At 38.6% G+C, this 26,229-nt stretch overlaps 1 protein-coding gene across 1 annotated transcript; it reads right to left on the bottom strand.

Annotated features, from left to right (window-relative positions):
- Window positions 1-26,229, bottom strand: LOC102810856 (39S ribosomal protein L22, mitochondrial-like). The gene is made up of 6 exons (XM_006863954.1): window positions 26,216-26,229; window positions 21,851-21,986; window positions 13,435-13,500; window positions 12,520-12,597; window positions 11,039-11,108; window positions 1-212 (listed from the first exon to the last, which is right to left on the bottom strand). Exons 1-6 carry the CDS (start codon window positions 26,227-26,229, stop codon window positions 1-3), a joined length of 576 nt encoding a protein of 191 aa, XP_006864016.1.

Genomic DNA, 26,229 nt, shown 5'->3' with positions numbered 1-26,229 from the left:
TCACAGAGTATGAATGATGGTCCGGTTGCGAAGCGCTTGAACATATTCTTTGGCCAAAGCAACTGCAGTCTTTGGTGGTTCAGGTGGAGGTGGAGGTCCTTCTACCAGCTTCACAAAATAATGGCAATAAACCTTCTCCATGATCCCAAAGTAACCTCTTCCGTGGTAGCGGATGCGTTTCAGGCACTGGCCTCGCCCTGACTTGGACTCAGCTAGACAGGAAAGAAAAAGAGAATTATTGGACACCAACTGTTACCCACAAGATGACAACTTCATCAGCTGAGCAATATCTGTCCTTTCCCCAAGTGGATTCTACGATTACATGAGCTCATGGTTTGGCTTAATATGGCTTACCTCAAAAATAAGTATCTCAAAAAAAAAAAAGTATCTCCTTGGAAATAAGATTCTTTTGATTCAACAGTAATTGTTATCATGACTAACTGCGATTGTCACAATTGTAAAGGTAGAAGTTTTGTAACATAAAGGAGGGAGTAGCTAATCTTACAATCTAGGAACCGACAACCCTAGGACCATCAAGGAAGAAGAGCACAAATGGAATGTAGGACCCTATCCAGAGAAGCAGCAACACCAGAGACAGAGGCAGAGATAAGGTCATGGGGAGAGGGAAAAGCTGAGGTCTAGACTCATGGAAAGAGAAAGGCTAAGTACTGACAGCCAGGAGGAAAGCTTGTAGAATATGCCCTTGGGTTTTTTAAATGACTATATATTCCTGAGTGTTTTTATGTACATCAAAAAAAAAAAAAAAACACAAAAAAAACCCTGAGGGAATAGATGTACATACTATTGAATGATGATTCATGGAGGGGACTGTAATCATTGCAATGAAATGAAATGACAGGATAAGTGTAAAACTAATGTTCTCCATGTAAACTATCATGCAATGAACAATAAAAGTTTAAAAAAAAAAAAAAAGGGGGTAAATGAAATACATGGGGCAAAAGGTCAATAATTACTGAATCTGGCCAAAGAGTCTAAGGGTTCATTGTATCAGGCTTTTAATTTTGGCATGTTTTAAATTTTTTAGATCATAAAAAGTTTAAATATTAAAAAAAAATCATAAGTATCTCCTGCATTCCCTAAAACAACCAACCGTACGAGATCAGAGAACAGTCTCCCAGGATACAGCTCAGAAGGCAGGACAGAATATGAAAGAAGGCCATATGGAAACAGTAAACACAGGGAGAAAGTGGAAAGAGTGCTATGACCACAGGGATGGGCAACTTGGACACTGACTACCCAAAAGGGGGAGCTACAAAGGCAAGAAGTGACTGGCTTACAAGCTTTCAAGACGGAGCCTAGATCCAGAGGGCACAAAGGAAGGTAGAATCTCCACTGAGTAGTATCCAATCTGTCTGGGCGGGGCTGATGAAATGAAATGCAGATAGTTCTCTTGTGGTACAATAGTGAACAATTGTTATCAGGACTGACTGTGAGGGTTAGAAATGTAAAGGTAGACGTTTTGTAGCAAAAGGAGGGGAGTGACTGACTTTGCAGTCCAGGAGCGGAGGTCCCTGGGACCATCAAGGAAGAAGAGCGGAGTGTGGGACCCTACCCAGAGAAGCAGTCACACCAGAGATGGAGGCAGAGATGACGACATGGAGAGATGGAGCAGCTGGGGACTCTAGACCCAGAGATGGAGAGGGACTGTGTGCTGATGACTGGGGGGCAGGCTTGCAGGGTATTCCCTTTGGTTGGTTGATGATGCATGGAGAGGATTGTAACCATGGCAGTGAAATGATATACAATAGGATGAATGTAAAGCTAATATTCTCCCATGTAAGCTATCACATAATTCACAATAAAACATTTTTTTTTTTAAAGTGCTATTATCTTGTAGGGATTGCAATCAATGTTACATATCAAAATGTGTATGTACTGTTAATGGAAAACCAATTTGTTTTGTAAACTTTCTCAAAAATCACAATACAAACCCATTACTATCTTGGATTCTGACTCATAGTAACGCTATAGGATAGAGTAGAATTTCTTAGCGTTTCCAAGACTGTGTATCTGTAGGGGAGCATATAAAACCATAGAAGAATTGATGCATTTGAGTTTTGGTGTTGGAGGAGAATATTGAAAGTGCCATGGGCTGCCAAAAGAATAAACAGATCTGTGCTGGAAGAAGTGCAGCCAGAGTGCTCCTTGGAGGCCAGGATGGCCAAACTTCGCCTCTCATACTTCAGACATATTGTCAGGAGGGACCAGTCACTGGAGAAGGATATCATGTTTGGTAAGGTGGAGGGTCAGAGAAAAAGAGGAAGACCCCCAATGAGATGGAATGGCCAGGTGGCAGCATCGATGGACTCAAGTGTGGCAACAGTAGTGAGGTTGGCACAGAATCGGGCAGTGTTTCGTGTGCTTAGGGTCGCTATGAGTCGGTACTGACTCAATGGCACCTAACAACAACAACAGTCTCTATGGCGCTGTGAGTTAATGCACTGGACTGCGAAGTCGATTTGAACTGCATGATCGGTGGTTCAAGCTCACCAGCTGCTCCTTGGAAACCCTATGTAGGGTCACTATGGGTTGGAACCAACTTGACAGCACTTAACAACAACATAACCTCTGGTTATTTTGAACCACTAACCTTGACGTTAGCAGTCCAAAGTTTCAAAAGTGTAAAATTAAAAGATCCTGTGTAACTCCCCACCCCTTCAAAAATAAGTATGTCTTGAGCACTTATTAAAAGCCAGGCACTATTCTAGATGTTGGAAAGGCAAGAAGAGTGAGCAAAACTGCAAGGCCCTGCTTCCATGTAGTTTCCATTCTCTAGGGGAAAGGCAAGGAACAAGCATGACGATTTCAGTCACTGATAAGAGAGCAGAAGACTTCTCAAAGCATTTTATAAACATTTTACCCTAATTGGTACTCTCCCCAACTTCAGCACCAATTTCCAAATACTCTGAGGATACAGAATACTACACCAGTGGAAGAAGTAGCAAAACTACCAACTGTACTATCTTGTTGTTGTTGTTGTTGTTAAGTGCTGTCGAGTCAGTTCTGACTCATAGCAGCCCTGTATAGGGTTTCTGAGGAGTAGATGCTGGGTTTGAACTGCCGACCTTGTGGTACACAGTCCAGTGCCACACTAGGAGTCTGCACTATGTAACTTATCAAAACATAATGGTCAATCCTATCAGGGTCTAGGTTAACTACCATTTTGCCTCCAGCTCCCAAAGCACAAACTACAGAGATTTACATAAAAGCAGAAGCTCCGTACCTACTAAAGACCAATCATGATCTCATTCAAAAGCCATAAAACATCATCTGCCAGTCTTATGGCACATAGCCCACCCACTACCAGCGGGTCAATTCCAACTCACAGCAACCCTATAAAGGGTTTCCAAGACTATAAATCTTTATGGGAGCGGACAGTTTCATCTTTCTGCAGAGCTGCTGGTGGGCTTAACTACCAACCTTGCGTTTAGTAGCCTAGTGTTTAGTCACAGTGCCACCAGGGCCCCTTTATGGCACAGAGGACCATTATTTATATCAAAACAAATACACTGATTCTTCTGAAACACCAGGATACCTTGTACAATACAGGTCTGAATGAAGATTTATAAACAGTACAAACTGGTTTCTGATCTTCACCTCTCCTCTTAATTGTTTGACAGGGTTTCAAATTGCTTTTGCTTGTGGAACCAGTGCAATTAAAATACTATATATGGAAGGCCAATATATAAAACACTGTCAAGTGGTTCTCTTCCAATAGAAATGTAGGCAGAGGAGATCCCAAGCTGTGCATTCATTCATTCAACAAATATTTCTGAGCTCTTACTGGGTGACAAGCCTCGACCTCCAAGGACACAGCAGTGGCCAAGATTACTTAGATTTCACCTTTACAGGCCCTACAGAGACCCCACAAAACCACTGATTACAGTTAACAGCCTAAAGTGATGCCTTAATAACATAAATCCAACAATACCATCACTCTGTATTACTCTTTTTTGACCCCAAATCACATACTATCTTTGTAGAAGTGATCACATATCATCTACGTAATCTCTTCTTTAACCACACTTACACTCCTTTTGTATTGTCTCAAAAGTTCACGCGCTACAAATAATAGAAATGATTTTCAAATACAGTCTCACCTAATTAACAACATTTTTTCAATACAGAGGTTTCTAACAAATTTGTTCAAATTCTGAAGTAAGTTTCAGTTCTCCAAGTAATAAAATATTAATGGAATAGGTCATTTTGTTCCAACTAGGAATAACACAGGAATTCTTTCAAAGTATGACTACTGTGAAAGAACAAAACTATATGTGCTAGATGTTTCAAATTCCTAGTAAAGTTATACCATTCTGGTGGGGCGCTGTGGGTGAAGTCGCCACACTGCAAAGTCGTTTGAACTGCAAGGTTGGCAGTTCAAGCTCACCAGCTGCTCCTCGGAAACCCTATACAGGGTCGTTATGGGTCGGAATCGACTCAACGGCACTCAACAACAACAACTGCGCATGGGTAATATGAATACTGTAGGTACTCAGATACTTAGTGAATGAAAGAAAACAACACTGACACCTAAAAAATGTGAACCACCTGGTTCTGAAGATTATATGCAATAGTACAATATACTTTTAAATACCAGTATTTCCTCTTACTGTTATGTAGGCACATGCTAATTCTTGAAATTTTACCATCAGAAGTCACCCACCTCCATCACCATTAGGCCAGAAGACTGATTTACAAAGTCAGTTGATCACTTTCCCTAAACTGAATCACTTTAGATGCCATGAATCACTAAGCAGTGACATTTTATTAGTCCTTGTCCACTTAATAAGGCCGATTCACAGTATCATTAGTCATCATTTTGGTAAGTTTGAAAAGGAAATTAACGTTCTAAATCTGTGGTCATGCAACACCAGGTATTAGCTTTAGATTGATGATACACATTTGAAGGAATTACCATATAATAAGAACATATGCTACCAAAAAGCACTTCCCTTAAAATGCCTTCACATCCAGCTTATATGAAGTGGGGAGAAACACCAAACTCTCATATAGTACCCATTTGACCTAACTTCGATGGCTTGATGACCAGAACATGACTAGAGGAAAATAAAGAAATTTGATAAAGGAAGCAAGTGTAACTTGCTACAAGTTGATGAACTTGACCTATAGTTATGGATGTTGTTTTTGTTAAGTGCCATCGAGACAGTTCCGACCCATAGTGACCCTGTATAGGGTTTCCAAAGAGCAGCTGGTGAGCTTGAACTGCCGACCTTTAGTTCAAATGGCTTTGCAGTCTGGCACATTAACTCACAGCACCACACCAGGACTCCATAGTTATGGATGTAGTAGCTCAAACTACCAACTGAGAAAGAAGGAGTCTTCACATCAAGGATCAAGCCTGTCCACTTGGTATACAGGGTTGGTAGGGATGGGCAATTTAGACATTGGCTACCAAAAATGGGTGGTGGGGCGTGCTATAAAGGCACGAAGTGGCTGGCTTACAAGTTTTCAAGAGGGAGTTTAGTTTTAGAGTGTGCATGCAGGGGAAGGTAAAACACCCACTGAGATTCAATTGTAAATAATTATTATCATGACTAATTGTGATTGTCACAACTGTAAAGGTAGAAGTTTTATAACATAAAGAGTGTAGTAGTAAATCTTACATTACAGGAACAGAGGATCCTAAGACCATCAAGGGAAAAGAGCATGAGCAAAATGTGGACCCGATCCAGAGAAGCAGAAACACCAGAGATGGAGGCAGAGATGAGGACATGGAGAGACAGAGCAGCTGAGGACACTACACTCATGGAAAGAGAAAAGCTGTGTGCTGGCAGTCAGGAGGCAGGCTTGCAGAATGTGCCCTTGGGGTATTTTAAATGATTATATATTCCTGAGTGTTTTTGTGTACATAAAAAAAAAAAAAAAAAAAAAAAAAACAACCCCACAAAGGGAATAGAAGTAAATACTGTTGAATGGCAATGCATGGCGGTGATTGTACTCATTGCTATGATATGAAATATGACAGAATGAGTGCAAAACTGATGTTCTCCCATGAAAACTATCACTCAATGCACAAGTTTATAAGTTGTCAGTTAACCGGGGCAGGAGGGAGGGAAAGGGGTTAATGGTGATGAAAAAGTCACATGAGTTAAAGGTATGGTTGAACAGTTGCTGTTTAATTGCAGTCTTTAAGTTGTACACCTGTAAAAAGTTGAATGGGTAAAAGTTTATAATAAATGTATTTATAACAATGACCAAAAAAGAATAGTTGATGAAGCTGCTTCAATAAAACCAAACACCTCATGGGATTTGGTTTCTTGGTTTGGTTTCATGGGACATCCCAGTTATTGGCCTAATACCATCAAATCTAGTGTTCTACCTCCTAGTTCACTGCCAAGTTGCCTGCTGTCTTAAAAATTTTACTACCAGCCACTGTATGATAAGCACTGGATTGCGAATCACAAGGTTGGAAGTTCAAACCCACCAAATGCTACTCAGAAAACCCTATCAGGGTTACTATGAGTCAGAATTGACTCAGTGGCACTTAACAACAACAGCAGTCATCCAAGGCAAAATGACTTGTCTCTATTCATATGGGCAACAGAGAAAGGAGGAGAGTCAGGAATAGGAAATGGACTGTGCGGCTAATTGCCTCCATAAATAATTGCCTCCTTTGCCATGAGACTAGAACTGAATGGTACCCAGCTAACATTACCGAATATTTTGAGCAAATACTCTATAGAAGAATCCTGAACAAAAAGGGGTAAATGCAGAACAGAATTTCAAAATTCTCATGGACTTTAGACTTTCTGGAGTCACAGAGGATAGATGAACCCCTGAAACTACTGCCTAATGTCAATCTTGGAATCTTAAACCAAAACTATCCCCTGTGAGCCACTGAGTGGGTTCCAACTCATAGAGACCCTACATAGGGTTTCAAAGGCTGTAAATCTTAACAGGAACAGAAAGCCTCATCTTTTTCCTGTGTAGTAGCTGGTGGACCTTGTGGTTAGCAGCTCACACATAATGCACTATGCAACCAGTGCTGGGAGCGGTTGAGGGTAGAGATCGGCTTCGATTTGTCGCTTGACACAGTTCTGGCAAATAGTGGAGTCATCTTGCAAGACAGATGGCTCTCAGAAGTCGCTTTCTACCTTCTCTTTAAAGTAATCTTAAATTTTCTTGTAAAAATATATAATATGTCCATATTCACAGCCTTTCACTATGAGTTCTACAAACCTTAGGAAAAACTGGCTTATCAACAATTGCTTTCAACTTTGGTGGATTGAATACAAACAGAATTGTGTAAATTACTCCCTTTCACAGAAAACCTAAGTAACTGCATTTGTGAAACCAAAAAGCAGATAACATATTAAAGTCAAGCTGACCTATCCCTATAGACCTCACCACAATCAGTCACTAGCTAGAATTCACAAACCCCTACATACAGACACCTGCGTAAACAAGCAGACAATAATGAACTTAAGTGAAGGATAGTTTTGACTTGATAATCTACACGTCTTGCAGCAAGTAGCCAGGTTGGGCTTTATGCCACATAGCTTCTAAGTGATTTAATGAATACTTCTATTATGAAAATAATAGTACATTATGTAGGATAGAAAGTTGATAATCTTTTAGTGGAAACAAGAAGAAACAGTTTATCACATATTGGGAAAGGAGATGAAGGTCAGTTTGAACATCACAGAAATATTTTTGTCAAGGTTGTCTAACTACCAGGTGCAAGAATGCTGTGACTAACTGTGTAATAATTCAAGAAAAGATAAAAGTGTCAATTCATGTACAGTGTAATTTTAAGTATAAAAATAAAGACTTGCTGAGCTGGGCCAGCAGAAAGAAGCAGAAGGCAGAAGGCAGAAGGCAGAGCAACAAGCTGGACAGCACAGACAGCATAAGCAAGCTGACTGAGAAAGCCATTCTTTCAACCCATTCACCGACTCCGCATCTCCTCTCGTGTCCCATGACCCCCGAGGAGAGCTGGTCTCCCCACAAACCAGGGCTCCTTAAAACCAAACAACAGTACAAATAGTGGGGGGCAACAAGATCTGCCTTGAGCATTATGCTCTTTAAAATTATATATACGGGGTAAGGAGTCCTGGTGTGGGACTATGGGTTAATGCGCTGGACTGCAAAGCGGGTTTGAACCACAAGGTTGGCAGTCCAAGTTCACTAGCTGTTCCTCAGAAACCCTATACAGGGTTGCTATGGGTCGGAACCGACTCAACAGCGCTTAACAACAACATGGGGGTAAACTGACAGCAGTAACTGAAAAGATTAGACAGGAGCTTTAGGGACTGTAAGTTTATGTTAGTGAGGGTGGAACTCAGAAAAGGAAGGTAAGACTAGTAGTAGCACAACTCGGAGACGGTAATCAATGTCACTCAATTGTAGACGTAGAGACTGTTGGATTGGTGTGGGTTTGCTGTGTAGATTCTCCACAACAACAAAATAAGTACATTTTAAAGAAGGAAAACATGTCTTCACTTACTCACTTCTGGGGATTGAAAGAGGCATTGATGAGCCAAAATACTGAGTCAACATGCTCTCAAAATTCTAGTAGAAGTATACAGAACAAAGTGCCCAGGGCTTCTCCCCCCAAATAATGAGATAAACCAGTTTCCACATTTCATAGGTAAGAATCATTAGGGTACTTATTCAACAAATAGCTTCACAGACCTCTCCCCTGGGGTTTCCTACCCAGTGAGACTCTGGTGGGCCTGGAAATCTGAATATTTAATAAGTACCTTAGATGATTATTAGGGACGTCTGGCAAATACAAGGATAAAATGTTCTACATGTCATGGCTAGACAGTTCATCTTCCTCAGGGTTCTTGTCTCCTTTCCCTTCATAATAGAATTATTGTTGTTATTGCTACTTGCCATCTTGTCAGTTTCAACTCAGAGCGACCTCATAAGGAATTGAGTGCTTAAATACTTACTGAATGAGAAAAAGCTAAATCCACACTTGTCACACCTACTTTAGGAAAGTAATTTTTACACCGGATAAGACAAAAAGAAAAGCAGGTGAAGCAGTTATTTTGGCAAAAATGTGCATAAAAAGAACTCTGAATGTAAGGCCTATTTATGCAGGACTAGTTAAGAGATATTTCTACTTAATGGCACCAATGCATTATATTCCTTCATTTTAGAAGACTGGATTAAGCTGGAGGTATCTTTCTTTTTTTTTTTTTTTAACAACAGTTAAAGTGGATTTAAAGACCAAGTTCCTGAACGAGATTTAAAAACAAATCCTATTTCAATCTGAATTCCATTATAAAGTGGTATCTATCAGTTAAGAAGCCCATATTCCTATATAATTGAATTAAAATTAATTTTATTTGCATTCAGTCATAGAGCAGGAAAGGTCACCAACATAATGGCCTGGCTCTTCATTCGCCTCATCTTGTCCAATAATTCTGTGACTTCTCTAGTATTATATTCCTTCATCTTTCTCCCAGCAGAAAATGCTTATGATTAGCTAGTATGGCCCTGCAACTTTTAAGTTGCAATTTTTAATTCCCTCTGCATCTATATGCATATCAGAATATAATTACTTACATAGGATTCAGCTTTGAAATATTTTAACTGAAAATCATTAATAAATTAGAATCTTACTAGTAAATGTGGTTACCAGCATCAACTCCAGGTGAGCTGAGGCGAGATTTGAACTCAATCAGATAAAAACATCTCTATTAGGGCAAAGGCTATGTGACATGGATTTTTTTAAACACTGTTGAAAACTTTTAAAATACAACTAATTTCCCCAATCCAGTCTTCTCTTCCCCAATTTTGCAAAAAACAATTCACCCTATACAGAATATTAATCTTTTTAAATAAACTAGTCCTTTTTATACACAAGTTTGGCAGACTGAGCAAATTTTGCTTCGACATCAACAGCTTTGATTATAAAACTGCTGAGGTTAGGAGTAATTGCTGCGGTAGTGAGAAGAAAACAATAACTTCAGCTATTGCGCCACTTCACTACGGTGTTCTGGGAGGGGCAAAGAGCTTTGTAATAAATGTTGAACTGCTCTTAGGTAAAAGAGCTGTGAAGGTATGCTGCAAAAATTCCCTTACATTTGTATAGTGCATCATGCTTCCCAAAGCATTTTCACTTACATTAATTTAATTTGATGTGGAACAAGCACATAAAACCAGAGATAATGCTTCAGGACATAATAACAAAGGGAACAAACACATCGGGTCATCCGAGCTTTCCAAGGTCCCTTGGCCTTTACAATTCAACAGTTTCCATTAAGGTTAAATTATACAATACCTTATGGATTGGGTAGCTGGAGTGGCACAGTATACTCTAAGACCACCTCTGATCCTTTATTTAACCACTTCCAGTTGACAAAAAAATTTCATTAAAAACAAATCAGATGGGGGGAACGGGATAACAATACTAGTGAGGTACACACACCATAGAATGATCAACCATTTTAGATTAAAAGGACCACATTTACCTAAGGACAAAATTCAAAAGATCTGGGGAAACGAGAAATGGAAACAAGAATCACAGAGGAAGTGGGATAAGTGATATTATATCGAGGGGATTGCAATCATTGAGATGAAACTGAGTGTAGGATTTGTGGAATGTAAAACTGATAATCTGCTCTGTAAACCTTTACTCAACTCACAATAAAACGTTTTAAAAAAAAAAAAATCAGTTAAAAAAGTTATGTTCTTCCTAAGTTTTATCAGCTGCTCCTAGGAAATGCTATACAGAGTTGCTATGAATCGGAACCAACTCAACGGCACTTAACAACAACTATGTACCAGTTTTACTATCCATTATTTAATAACAACTGGCAGTAGGTTTCACGATCTCAGCTACATTACGAAACAGGTCTGAATAAAGCAATATGGCTATTACCATTTGTAACATGATGAAGACTAAAGAATAAGCCATTACCCATAATTTTCACTGGCAAACCCAGCCCTTAGTAGTTAAATGTCAGAGACATTTATGTTAGATAAAGAACTTGGCATCATTAATGGAAGACATTTACAAGTGCTAGAAATATTAAAATCTTACCTATATATAAATTGGATCTGAATTCTACATTGTGGTCTCTCACTGCCATATCTTGTGCTTCTAAGAGAACCTTAAACAAGGAAAAGGAAGACGTTTATATAGTTGAACTTGAACTAAATTTCTCATTTCTTGTTCTCATCTCTGTAATGTGACTGCTAATCACATACTTCCATTTTATAGTTCAGAACTTAAACAGAATATCAAATGAGAGCAATACTAGGGAGACGGAATGCAGTGAGCTTTCCTTTCTCCAAGTCCACTCTACTTAAGTTTTAAATGGAATATGTGATCTGTAAAGGAGAAGATAGTAGCAACTGTAAGCAGTGCCCTTGGTAACTAACATTGTCTTTGAGTCAGTGGCTTGTCAGAAGGTTAAAGGAGTTCAAGGGCTAAATCTTAACTGAAAATTCTTAAACTCTATAACCAAAGTGACTATTAGAGTGGCACACAGGTACAAAAAACATAATACCTGACAATTTCTCCTATGAACTTAGTTATTAAATTTTAACTATAGATTTAAAAAATATAATTCTATAGATGTTTTGAATTAAGTTAATTCTCCCAGAACATACTTTTTTAAAGTAAGGCAATTTTTGTAATAACAGAAGATTTTTTAAAAACCTAGTACAAGACTGGGTTCATAACAGATACAAATATCCTTAGTAAATGCATTCTGAATCTAATCAAATACAGTAAAATTATAAGGCACTGAAATGGAGCCTCTCAGAACTGCATCCATCAGTCTCAACTACTCAACTACTAAGTGGAAAGATAAGAAGTGACTTTAGATGAGAACTAATTGAAGACAGAAAATGATGTTGATCTCCACAGATGGTGAAGGGCAATATAGTCAACACATATTTTTAAAGAACACGTGTGTGTTCAGAAAGATGTCACCTGGCTTGGCACATTTCTACCAAGCGCACAGCTACATTTAGAGTTAGAAGGGTCTTTAGAGATCATCTAATACAAAATCACCTAGTTCACAAATGAGAATAATGAACCAGATAGGTAGTATCTTGATCATATCATAATAGGAATTATCAGAGAAAGAATTAGACTCCAACTCTACTGAGTCCTAGCCCATTGGTCTTCCCACCTAATTTGTTATGAAATCAAAAGCTCTCATTTATGGAACTGATTTTTATAAAATCTTCTAAAAACTCTACTAAGCCTAAAACATTAAAAATACAATCTTTAACTTCACAGATAGCAAAAAAAAAAAAAAATCAAATGTTTGGTACAAGGAAAAAAATGCTCAAAGCATACGAGCATAAAGCACTGCACAACATTCCTTAAGTAAAAGGATATTAGACTGAGTCCCCTAAACCAAATAAAGTGTGCATTATACAAGTCAGAAAATTCAGGGAATTCAGATTCATATTAAACTTACATATTAAATATTACATATTAAACCTACAAGACAACTGAGCATAGCATTGCCCCACCCACCCAAACCCCAAGGAACCTTGCAAGTTTACCTCTTTAATTATTTGTGCCCCTTTTTTGTCACTGAATTCTAATTGAGCCAAAGCCTGGTCAATGGACATTCCTCGTATCTAGAATTAAAGAACAACAGACAAGAGAGGATAAACCAATTTGGTTACAAAGTCACGATTTTCTTTGTAATAAAAAGTGAATGAATGCCTTACATAATCCAAATAACTTCTAAAATTAGCAAATTACACCAAGTAAAAGAGAAGAAAACAAGTTTCAGAAGAGACTTGTTGTTAGGTGCCATCAAGTCAGTACCGACTCATAGTGACCCTATGTACAACAGAACAAAACACTGCCTGGTCCTGGGCCAACCTCAGATACCACCCTCTTTAATCAAAATCAAACCTAAAACAGTTTAACCATAAAACTTAGCCTGTTTAGTAGTTTCAAAACTACTTAACAGGTATCATGGACAAAGAACACAGGTTGGCAAGGACCACAGTAGGCATTAAAGGCATCTCATCTCCTCCTTCGACAGGATAAATGTGTTACATGTGTATTTGCAGCTCTTGTCTTCCTTTTTGTATAAATTTCATTTTCCAGAGAAAACACTTGGAAAGCAATCATTCTGAAATAGGTTGAATCAAACTTGACAGAAAAGAAAGCTTTCTAAAGTCTCTAGTCATAGCCAGAATTCCTCAAATACGTTAATGTGGATGCTTTGGTTTTAGATATCTATTAATCAATGTGAGTCTGTTTCTCAACAGAAAAAGTAAAAATTAAGCAAAATTATTATTCTCTGACCATTGTCTATTACCTACCAATTGTCTGAATATGTAACTATACTCCTCATATTTTGAAGAAATCAAGGCAATTAAAAAGAAAAAAAATTCAATCCCAGGGGGAAATTCATAGTTTCTTTTCCTAGATATTACATAGTAATAGTAATTTTAGCTTACCAGTTTTGCCAAATACCACATCTTCTCTTTGCTGTATTTTATTTGTCTTCGACAGTGGTAGATTTCCTTTACAAATAAGAGGGGAAAACAACCTTTAGAAGATTTATCAAAATCAGTTACATATACTGATACTAAAGCTTTTACTTTCCGTGCCTAATTGAAGATGCTGCCACAAGAATAAAAACATTGTCAAGAATTTGGAGAGTCTCCTTTCCCAAACAGAGTTGTATTTTTCCATGTCTCACTATGCTAAAATAGTACTAAAGGAAACACAGAAACTATCAAGTGGCCAATTTTCGCTAATATTTGCAGCATATCTATCCAGAAAGATACAAGATTAAAATGAAAGCTTTTGAAAACATTAGCTGATTAAAAGAACAAAGGAAAAGGTATAACATAGAAATACTGGTCAAGAATCAGACTGCCTGGGTTAAAATCCTAACTCTGCCACTTACTAACTACATAACTTTGAGCAAGATACTTAACCTCTCTGTCCTTCAGTTTGTATATCTGGCACAGTTTCTTATCATCTATTTTAAGTGGTTGCTGTTGTTAGGTGCAGTCGAGTAGGTTCCGAGTCACACTGATCCTATGTACAATAGAACAGAACACTGCCTGGCCCTCACAATTGTTGATAAGTATGAGCCCACACTGTTCAGCCACTATGTTCATCCATGTGGAGGGTCTTCCTCTTTTTCACCATCTACTCTAGCAAGCATGATGTACTCCATGGATTGGTACCTCCTGATAACATGTCCGTAATAAGGTTTACAAAGCAGATCATCAGTTTTATATCCATTCAACTAATCATATACTTCCCTTCATTACAACCATTGCAATCCCTTCCATGTACTATCAGTTAATAGTTGTTATTGTTGTTAAGTGCCATGGAGTTGGGTCCAAATCAAACGACCCTATGGCATAGGGTCTCCCAAGAGTAGCTTTTGAGTTTCAACCACCAACCTGTGGTTCAAACCGACCTTGTAGTTGAGTGCTTTATCCCACAGGACCACATCAGGACTCCAGTTAACAGTATTTACCCTCTATTCACTTTAACTACTGCATTCCTCCCTGTGTCTCCTGTTTCCTCTATCCTCACTTTAAGGAACATTCTAATTGTGCTTCTTCTAACATAGATTTGTTTGTTCTTCTGGCAGTACACAACATTCAATATTCTTCAACAATTAAAGGCATCAATTCTTCTTTAGTCTTCCTTATTCAGTGTCCAGCTTTTGCATGCATATGAGGCAACTGAAAATACCATGGCTTAGTTCAGGAACATCGTAGTCCTCAAAGTTACTTTAAAAGAGGTTTGACCGATAAAAAATGTATTTTGATTTCTTGAATGCTGCCTCCATGGGTGTAGATGTGAATCTAAGCAAAATGAAATTCTTGACAATTTCAATATATTTTCTCCATTTATCACAATATTGATTATTGGGAGGATTTTTGTTTTATGGTGAGGTATAATAGTGAAGGTTACATTTTTTAATCTTCATCAGTTTAAGCACTTCAAGTTCTCTTCACTTTCAGAAAGTAAGGTTGTGGCATCTGCCTATTGCAGATTGTTAATTTAAAGTGGTGGTGGTGGTTATGTGCCATGGAGTTGGTCCTGACTCATAGCGACCCTGTATAGGGTTTCCGAGGCTGTAAATCTTTACAGGAGCAGAAAGCCTCATCTTTCTCTCACGGAACAGCTGGTAGTTTCAAACTGCTGACCTTAAGGTTCGCAGCCCGATTCGTAATCACTACGCTACCAGAGCTCCTTAATTTAAAGTGGTAGGTATATCCTATTTCATTCTTTTTAAATCATTCATTCACAAAGTACTTTTCAGGTTCACTATTTCATTTGATCTGACTTTATGAATTGGGAAAAGAAACATTGTACCATCTTTTCATAAGCAGAAAATCAGGCAGATTTTAACAGAATTAACTTGCCCAAAACCACATATCTGGTGTGAGGCAAAGCAACACATCAGCAAACAGGAAAGTATGTGAATTGCCTAATACAACATCTGGAGGTGTGCCATTCTAAAACGCACATTCTTTCCACTACTATTCCATTGTTGTTGTGTTATTAAGGGTTGTTGAGTCGATTCCAACGCAATGTATCCCATGTAGGATTTCCAAGGAGCTGCCGCTGGATTTGAACCGCCAACCTTTTAGTTAACAGTCCAGTGCTTATCCTAGAGTCACACCAGGACTCCATACCAAACTATACCACTTATTGTTGTTAAGTGCTGTTGGGTCAGTTCTGACTCAGTGACATAGGGCATCTGAGGAGCAGCTGGTAGGTCTGAACCTCCAACCTTGTGGTCCAAACCTACCTGGTAGTCCATCGTTTATCCTACACCACTGCACCAGGACTCCAAAACTATATAATACTGCTAATTAAGTCACATAAAAAATTAGAAAACATTTGTCAAAGTGAGTAATTGCAGGAGACCTCAGACATTTCCATCAGTTTGATTTCAGGTGGAAATTTTCAAATGCCTTGAAAACAGCAAAGTTTTTCTCAAGTGGCCATCTTTTAATATGTAGCAGGTTTCATTTCAGTTACAGTAGAAGCTGACAGGCTGAAAACTGTAGCAATAACATAATTACATTTTCAGCAATAAAGTGTCCTAGGGAGCAAAGGAGAGCAAAGAACTGTCATGACTGATAATATTAATCTGTAAAAATTAATCCACTCAATGAATTTTTTTATATAAAAACTTTCAGTTCTTGGTTTCCATTGGTGAAGTATCTTTAAACCTGAAATGTATATGATTATCCTCAAATTTTGGTTAAAAAAAATTATAATGCTGCCAAGGGCATAGGATAAAAAGGGCCTAAGTTTTCAGAAGTTTTACATCGTCTTCTAAAACTAAAAAGCTCTTTAATTTCACTTTAGTTTAGTTGACTTTAGGCAGAGTACTTTCAAAACATACACCAAAGTCATAGTAAATAAAATCGAGACATTAGAGGTCAGAAATCCTAATTAAATATCACTAGCACTGATTAGTGTCCTGGTGTGGCGTTATGGGTTAATGCGCCAGACTGCAAAGCCATTTGAACTGCAAGGTCAGTGGTTCAAGCTCATCAGCTGCTCCTTGGAAACTGTATACAAGGTTGCTATGGGTCGGGATCGACTTGACGGCACTTAACAACAACTTAACAGCATTGATTAACTAATATGGTAAACTGGATTACAATATTCAAATAAAATAAAAATAAGGCTAAATTTTTTTAAATTTTATAAATCAGATCTGTTCAATTTAAAATGCCTAATAAACCAGTGACTTCTAAAGAAATCAATTCATTTTTAAATACACATAACTCAAAGGAGGATACAGTATCACCTAATTAACACCCTTGAAGTCCTGATGTGGCACTGAAGGATAAGCACGGGACTGCTAACCACAAGGTTGGTGGTTCAAACCCACCAAGAGCTCCTCAGAAAGCCTATACAGTGTCACTATGAGTTGGAACCAACTCAACAGCACTTAACAACAATGAATGTACTTACTAGAGCCTATGAGGTCCACATTAATGGCATGTTGTTGTTTTTAAGTACCAATGAGTCCTTTTCCAGCTCATGATCAGTTTCAACTGCCAACCTTATGATTTAAACCGACCCTGCAGTCCAGTATGACTTATTATCTGTATGTTGGCTGATCTGTACATTAAAAATATTCCTTTTACAGAAATGATTATTCAGATAGCCGTGCTAGTCTCACTACTTTCAAGAGCACTGGTGATGCAGTGGCTAAGCGCTCAACTACAAACCAAAAAGTCGGCCGTTTGAACCCCCTAGCTGCTCCACAGGAAACAATGTGGCAGCCTTAGAAATCCTAGGGGCCGACAGTCCTATAGGGTCACTATGAGTTGGAATTCACTCGATGACAATGGGTTTCATTACTTTTAATGTATTTAATGCAGTCTTTTAGATGATAAGGCAAAAAGAAACTCAAGCCCAAATTAATATTGTGACTCATGAAAAAAAATCTGTAATTTCTTTCTGCCTTATTTTCTTAATTATGATAGAGTCACATATAAGACAATGTCTACATAAACACCAATACTGTTTGGAAACTGATGTTAACTAGATAGGAAGTTGTTGATAAGTGCTGTTGAGTCAATTCTGACCCATAGCAACCCCGTATGGGGTTTCCAAGGAGCAACTGGTGAGCTTAAACCAGTCACTGACCTTGTAGTTCACACCAACTTTTCAGTCTGACACATTAGCCCACAGTGCCACATCAGGACTCCGAGAATCTTAAAAATATTATGAATGGCCTAAAACATGCAAATTATTGGCATAAATTTTAATTTACTGCCATAGGATTTATTCACTCTCTTCTGGTAGCGTAGTGGTTACGAAACGGGCTGCGAACCTTAAGGTCAGCGGTTCGAAGCTACCAGTTGCTCCGCGGGAGAAAGATGAGGCTTTCTACTCCCATAAGGACTTACACCCTCGGAAACCCTGTACAAGGTTGCTATGGGTTGGAACCGACTCAAAGGCACTTAACAACATAACAACAAGCCACTATTATTTGTTTATAAAATACAGATTTCAATGCTGAAGCTAATAAATGGGCAAATCCAAGGGACTTTCAAAGTTACAAAGTTGTACTGTGTTAAAATCTAAGTGGCTAGGAGAATAACTTATATCCAGTAAATATGTTAGGTAATTATGAAGGATATTAATATTTCCCATACAGAGCCCTGGTGGCACTATAGGATAAGTACTGGACTGCTAAGGTCAACAGTTCAAATCCAAGAGTCACTCTGTAGGAGAAAGAGGAGGATTTCTGCTCGATTACAAGATTTTCAGCCTTATAAAACCCTATGTTGCTGTTTAAGTGCCATCAAGTTGGTTCTGACCCACAACGACCCTTTTAGGGTTTCCGAGGAGTGGCTGATGAGTTTGAATCGCCAACCTTGCAGTAAAAATCGAACTTATAGTCCAGCACATTAACCCAAAGCACCACGCCAGTGGAAAAATAGTAATATTTCCAGTTGCAGTAGGTATACGCATTAATGTCAATTTACTAAACACTATTTTCAGTCAGAAAATGTTATTTTCCAACAATCAAAACTTGTTCCATAAAGGATTACTCACTCAAACAAAATCTGTGCAAACTAGGGAATTAGTTAGGCTTCTCCAAAGGTCCTGCACAAATCGAACATCTCCATGCAGAATTCATATAAGGTCTGGTGGTGGTGGTTATGTGCTGTGAAGTCAGTTCCAACTCATAGCGACCCTCTACAGGGTTTCTGAAGCTGTAAATCTTTATGGGAACAGAAAGCCTCATCTTTCTCCCATAGAATGGCTGGTAGTTTCAAACTGCTGACCTTGCTGTTAGCAGCCTAACTCCTAACCACTACACTATCAGAGCCTTTTTTTTAAAAAGTTTTTATTGTGAATTGAGTGATAGTTTACAAGGGGGAACATCAGTTCTTTTCATTGCAATGATTACAATCCCTTGCATGCTTCATCATTCAACAGTATTGCTTCTATTACCTCTGTTTTTGTTTTTTTGGATGTGCACCAAAACACTCAGGAATATACAATCATTCAAACAGCCAAACGGTACACCCTGCCCCCTGGCCACCAGCACACATCCCCTCCTCTCCCTCCATGAGTCTAGAATCTTCAGATGCTCCGTCTCTCCATGTCATCATCTCTGCCTCCATCTCTGGCATTGCTACCTCTCTGGGTAGGTTCCAAAACTCTGCTCCCGCTCTTCTTCCTTGATGTCCCAGGGTCCTCTGCTCCGGGACTGTAGGATTGACCACTCACCCCTTTTTGCTACAAAACTTCTACCTTTATAGGTGTGACCATCGCTATTAGTCATGATAATAATTACTCACTATTGAATTATGAGAGTCTTGTCCCCATCTCAGAGCACTATTAAATAAGGAGTACGTCATGAAAAAAGGTAATCAAGGTAATTTTAGTAAATACAAGACACAACAAATTATTGGATTAACAATGTTCTTCATTTACTGCTAACTACATGAGTTTTGAAATCTGGAATGCACCTTGAAGTACTTTTTTTTTCTCTTAATATCCAAGTGACTGGCACTATACACACAAAAAAGACGTTTGGTTCACAGATGCTGAAGCTGACAAATACGGGCATGGTTTCTCTATTTCCAATTAATACCAAAGTTCAAAAAGCTCAGATAAAAAATAAAACTCATTAATTATATGGTGATTAAGCACAGTTGACTCGGATCTGATTCATAACGACCCTGTATAGGTCTTCCAAGGCTTTAAATCTTTAAGGGAGCAGAAAGTCTTCTCTTTCTCCTGTGAAGCAGCTAGTGAGCTAGAACTACAGACCTTGTAGTTCATAATCCAGTGCTTGTCACATGGAGCCACTGCCTGTACTCCCATTAATTACAGGAAATGATATTCTAATTATCGTATTTGTACAAGTGTGTAACTATTTTAATGTCTTGGTTCATAGCAAAATGGAGTCAATACTCAACAGCACAGATTCTGTGATAAATCTGTCAAATTCTAATGGTATAAAATATAAGCACTAAAAAGTGCTTGTGGCTTCCCCTGACACAATTCCTAATGTGTTGCAGACCGTGTAAGACTAGTCAGAGGTTCGAGGCCCTCTAGGGCTGAGTGTAACAAATGAGGCCACTGGCAGTTAATGGAAAATTGCTTTCATCTTAATATTCAGGTATATATATTAAATTAATACACTGGAGCCTTTGAAAATCCACAGATAAATGTGATATTTTCCTAAAGCCAAGACTAAAGGTTGCAAGGTTAAACCTTTCTCCAAAGGATTAACTAAAAATATCTTAACTACTTCTCGGTTCTTTGTTCTATAGACAAAGAACCCATCCTCCCTAATCCCTTTTCCAGGTGCAGCCCATTCACCTGGGCGTCTCCTGCAGAACTCTCAACTTCCCCCAACTGACCTCAGGGGCTATAGATATGTTAATTGGGCCTGAGAATCCAAGTTGCTGGCCTGGGATTCGAACCAGTGAAGTACAATGTAAAGTTACCTGATTGTCTGGAAAATTACTGATGTTAGCTGTATCCTGTTTTAGTCCCTCCCAGCTTGGTGTGAAACTCCTCCCCTAAATAAAACAGAGGCCCGAGCCTCCCCAGGTGTGCATTACTGGTTGGAAGGCATGGAGTAAAGATTGCGGTGCGTTACGGGTTGGAAGGCATGCATTAAAGATTGCAGGGCAGTGAGTCGCTGCCTGCAGAGGCCATGATGCCTGTAGTCCCAAGCCTGCCCACCAGTGATGTATCCACCCTGGCTTTGGGGTGCCTCATTGTCTCCCTTCTTCTTTGTCTGTGTATTCTTTCGCTATCCCTATCGCCGCTGGATCTCCCCTCCTCGTGATCCAAAAACTCGTGACAACTATGTCGAGGTCAGACCCCGACACTAATGTTTTTCCCACTGCATTTACTGTACTACAGTATTTTTATAGTTCATTTATTTAATACATAGGGATTTTTTCCAGAAAAGACTAGATCAAAAAAAAGAAGTTATTTGTTTAAACTATCACCTTTTCCCTCTCATTTCCAAATCAGATGGGAGCTCTTTAAGTAAATCAATTAACTCTTCTAAATCAGGGGGGGGAAAGAAGAAAATGCGTACTTTACTAGGAGCTCCGGTAGCGTAGTTGTTAAAAATCGGGCTGCAAACCTCAAGGTCAGCAGTTTGAAACTACCAGCTGTTCCGCGGGAGAAAGATGAGACTTTCTGCTCACGTAAAGATTGACAGCCTCGGACACCCTGTACAGGGTCGCTAGGAGTCGGAACCGACTCCACGGCACATAACCACCACCACTAGTTAAACAACAATGGAATATTTTTTAAATGAAATGTACCCTTTCAAATTCATATAAAAACTAAGCAAATGTCATGCTCTTTACTACTATTTAGATGACCTTGATTATCCAGTAGTCTTGAATCTCAAACACCTTTAAAAGATGTCTGATGAACCAAATTATTTATAATTAACACAGTAATTCTACTTCTAAAGTACTTTATCACTTTAGTTTCTTAAGGACTAAAACCCTCTCATCTTGTTTACACTATTATCTGATTAGATTTAACACATATGTATGGACTCGTAGTGTGGTGCTGTAGGATCAGCACTGCACTGCGAATCATAAAATCAGCAGTTCAAACCCACCAGCTGTTCCTTGGAAACACTATACAGGGTTGCCATGAGTTGGAACCAACTCAACAACACTTAACAACATGATTCCACAGGAAACTCACATTAAGTTGGAAGCTATCTTATTTCTCAGGATATAGCAATCTCTTGGACTTCTGGTGTGGCACTGTGGATCAGCACTGTCTGCGAACCACAAGGTCAGCAGTTAAACCCATAAATGCAAGTGTGCTTTATCAACATTAAGAGATTTGTTTTACCCACCACAAACTTACCGCTGGTCTCCGAGGTTCTCCAGGCAGTTGTGGGGGATAAACGATTTTATTCTTCTTCTCCCATTTTCGAGAGATGTCAAGAGAAGCACTTGTGTGAAGATGTGATTGGAGCAAAACATCATGTGATGAAAGAAGCCTGTAAGACAAGAGACATTGAGAATTTTTATGAAGAACTTACCTTATCTTTTCTAAAACAGTTTCATTTTAATAGAACTAATTTAAGAACCACAAACTGAAGCATTCTACAAGTATTAATTTCATAGACACTGCTTTACATAAAATACTGAAAAATGCTAGTTTATTGGAGGCTAAACAGTAAAACGTTAATAACGTCTATAAGTCAAATACTACAGATATTAGCACAAGATTGAGTGTACAATCAACACTGAATTTCTACTATAAGTCAGTCAGTCCAGTCCAAAAAAGACATGATGGGGCCCTGATATGACCTGTACAATTCCACAATCTTGATGACTAAGCAAGACAAATATGTGAAACAATTTGAAGATGACATAGACAAACATTTAAGTAAAACATAGGAAAGCAATGGTTTAGGATTTGAGATAAGATTTTTAGTGGATCTCAGATAAGATCTTAATTGGCAGAAGAGCAGGTTATATACATTGCAGTAATAGGGCAAAGGTGCATAGGTGCAGAGTTGAGAGTAAGGAAGGTCTGGTGAGAAGTAAAGGGAGATTTGACTGAATCAGGGAATCTACTGTTGTGAGGTACTGTCAAGTTGGTTCCAGCTCATAGCACCCCTATGCACAACAGAACGAAAATCGTCTCGTCCTGCACCATCCTCACAATTATTGCCATGTTTAAACCCACTGCTGCTGCTTCTGTGTCAAACCATCTCCTTGTGGGTCTTCCTTTTATAGCCAACCATCCACTTTAACAAGCATGATGTCCTTCTCCAGGGACTGGTGAACCCTGATAATACGTATGAGAGACGAAATTTCACCACTCTGGCTTCTAAGGAGCATTCTGGCTATACTTCTCCCAACACAGATTTGTTTGATTTTCAGGCAGTCCATAGTATTTTCAATATTCTCCTCCAACACCATAGCCCAAATGTGTCAATTCTTCTACGGTCTTCCTTATCCACTGTCCAACTTTTACATGTATATGAGACTACTGAAAATACCATGGCTTGGGCCAGGCACGCCTTAGTTCTCACACAGGAATTAGGCATATTTGCCTAATTCAATACATCACTTGATTTCTTAAGCTGCTGCTCCCATGAATGTTGATAATGGATCCAAGGAAAACGAAATCTTTGACAACTTCAGTCGTTTCTCCACTGATAAGAATGTTGTTTATTGGTCCAGTGGTGAGGATTTTTGTTTTGTTTATACTGAGGTACAATCCACACTGAAGGCTATAGTATTTGATCTTCCTGATTAAGTATTTTAAGTCCTCTGCACTTTCAGCAAGCAAGGTTGTATCACTGGCGTCTTCCTCCAAACCTGATGCTATTTTTCTTCACATAGTCTAATTTCCCAAGTTATTTGCTCATCTTACAGACTGATTAAGTGTGGTGAAAGAATACACCCCTAGCACACACCTTTCCTGATTTTAACCCAGTCAGTATCTCCTTGTTCTGTTCCAAAATTGCCTCTTAGTCTATGTACAAGGTTCCTCATGAGCACAATTTAAGTGTTATGTAATAACCATCTTCATATTGTTATTCACAGTTTGTCATGACCTACACAGTCAAAAGCCTTTGCATAGTCAATAAAGCACAAGTAAACATCCTTCTGGCATTCTCTGCTTTCACCCAAGATCCATCTGACATCAGCTGTGATATCTCCCATTCCAACCCTCTTCTGAATTTTGCTTGAATTTCTGGAAGTTCCCTGTCGATGTACTGTTGCAGCCATTTTTTAATCATCTTTAGCAAAATTTTACTTGCATGTGACATTAATGATTTCTGCATTCCATTGGGTCACCTCTCTTTGAAACAGGCACAAATGTGGATGTCTTCCAAATGGTGGGGCAGGTAGCTCTCTTCCAAATTTCTTGGCAAGGATGAGTGTCTCCAGTTTGCTGAAACTTTTCCATTTGTATTCTGTCAGCTTCTAGAGTCTTGTTTTTCACCAATGCCTTTAGTGCAGCTTGGACTTCTTCCTTCAGTACCACTGGCTCTTGATCATATGCTACCTCTTGAAATGGATGCACAAAAACAATTTATTTTTGGCACTGTGATTCTGTGCATTTCTTCCATCTTCTTTTGATGCGTTCTACATCATTCAATAGTTTTTCCATAGAATCCTTCAATATTGCAAGTCAAAACTTAAAATTTTCTTCAGTTCTTTTAGCTTGAAAAAATTCTGAGCACGCTCTTCCCTTTTGATTTTCTAACTTTAAGTTTTTGCACACTTCATTATAATACTGACTCCGTCTTCTCAAGCTGACCTTTGAAATTTTCTGTTCAGCTCTTTAAACTCTTACTTTCTTCTACTCACTTTAGCTTCTCTATGCTCAAAAAAAAGTTTCAGAGTCTCTTCTGACACCCATTTTGGTCTTTGCTTTTTTCACTGACTTTTTAATGACCTTTTGCTTTCTTCATACATGATGTTCTTGATATCATCTCACAACTCTTCTGGTCTTTAGTCATTACTGTCTACTACATCAGATCTGTTCTAGAGATGGTATCTAAATTCAGGTGGGATACATTCAAGGTCATATTGGCTCTCATGGGCTTGTTTATTCTTTAGCTTCAGCCTGAACTTACATATGAGCAATTGATGTTTCATGTTCTGCCCCGACCTAGTTTTGGCTAATGATATAGTGTTTTTCCACGGTCATTTGCCACAGATGTAGTCAATTTTATTCCTGTATTACATCTACTGAGCTCCACATGTATAGCCGCCTTTTATGTTGTCTAAAAAAAGGTTATTTGAAATTAATTAAGTCATTGGTCTTGCAAAATTCTATTATGTGTTCTCCACCATCATTTCTATCATGTAGGCCATATTTTCCAACTACTGATCTTTCTTCATTTCCAACCTTTGAATTCTAAACCCAGTAAGTATCAATGCATCTTGATTGCATGTTTGAACAATTTCAGACTTAAGAAATTGGTCGAATTCTTCAATTTCATCATTACTGGCTTTCATTGTTGATAAGTAAATTTGAATTGTAGTGATATTAACTAGTTTTGCTTATTGTCGTTATGTGCCGTAGAGTGAACCTGTACAGGGTTTCCGAGGCTGTAAGTCTTTACAGGAGCAGAAAACCTCATCTTTCTCCCGCGGAACAGCTGGTAGTTTTGAACTGTTGACCGTGAGATTAGAAGCCCAATTCGTAACCACTACGTTACCAGAGCTCCTTGGTTTTGCTTATAGGCGTGTGGATATTATCCTATCATAGACAGTATTGTACTTCAAGATAGATCTTTAAATATTCTTTTTGACAATTAATGTGACACTATTCTTCCTGAATTCGTCATTCCCAGCATAATAAACCATATGATTGTCTGATTCAAAATGGCCAACATCAGTCCATTTCAATTCATTAATGCCTAGGATATCGATCTTAATGGGTTCCATTTAATTTCTGACAACTTTCAATTTTCCCAGATTCATACTTCGCACATTCCACGTTCCAATTAATAATGAATGTTTATAGCTGTTTCTCCTCATTCTGAGTTGTGCCCGATCAATGAAGGTCCCAAAAGCTTTATTCCATTATGGTCAAAACAACTTTGAGGAGGCAAGTTCTTCCTCAGTTGTATTTTGAGTGCCTTCCAACCTGAGGGGCTCATCTTCTGGCACTATAATCTGACAATGTCTAGCAGCTGCTCATACTGTTTCATCTTCTGGTACAATATCTGGTAATTTTTCGCTACTAGGTAAAAGGTTTTCAGTTGCTAAACATTTTCAGAAGCCTCTTCTTCTCTAGTCTGTCTTAGTCTGGAAGCTACACTGAAACCTGTCCACTACAGATGACCCTGTTGGTATTTAAAATTACAGTGGCATAGCTTCATAGCAACATAGCAACATGCAAGCCACCATTGTATAATAAACTGATAGATGATTGATGCAGGAACCTATTAGATAAGCAAAGGAATTGGGATGGGTTGCAAGTCTTTAAACGCTAAGCTAATGGACTAGAGCTTGATGATTTGTTGTTGCTGTTAAGTGCTGTCAAGTTGATCCCGACCCATAGTGACCCTGTATAGGGTTTCCGAGGAGCAGCTGGTGAGCTTGAACCACCGACCTTGCAGTTCAAATGGCTTTACAGTCTGGCTGGCGCATTAACCTACAGCACCACACCAGGATGTCCAGAGCTTGATGAGATCCTTAGACGTCCTGCACTCTACCATGATTATATACAACTACTCATTTTCCCTCATCTTACCCAGTTTCAATCAT

This window comes from Chrysochloris asiatica, unplaced genomic scaffold (assembly GCF_000296735.1).
Source record: "Chrysochloris asiatica unplaced genomic scaffold, ChrAsi1.0 scaffold00057, whole genome shotgun sequence".
Taxonomy (NCBI): Eukaryota; Metazoa; Chordata; class Mammalia; order Afrosoricida; family Chrysochloridae; genus Chrysochloris; species Chrysochloris asiatica.
The sequence above is the reverse complement of the archived record's forward strand: the minus strand, read 5'-3'. Positions and strand labels throughout refer to the sequence as shown.

Coding starts and splice junctions, on each gene's coding strand:
- LOC102810856 (XM_006863954.1), bottom strand. Junction 12,598..13,434: donor TGTGGTATTTGGCAAAACTG/GTAAGCTAAAAT, acceptor CTTTAATTCTAG/ATACGAGGAATGTCCATTGA. Junction 11,109..12,519: donor GGGCACAAATAATTAAAGAG/GTAAACTTGCAA, acceptor TCCTTGTTTAAG/GTTCTCTTAGAAGCACAAGA.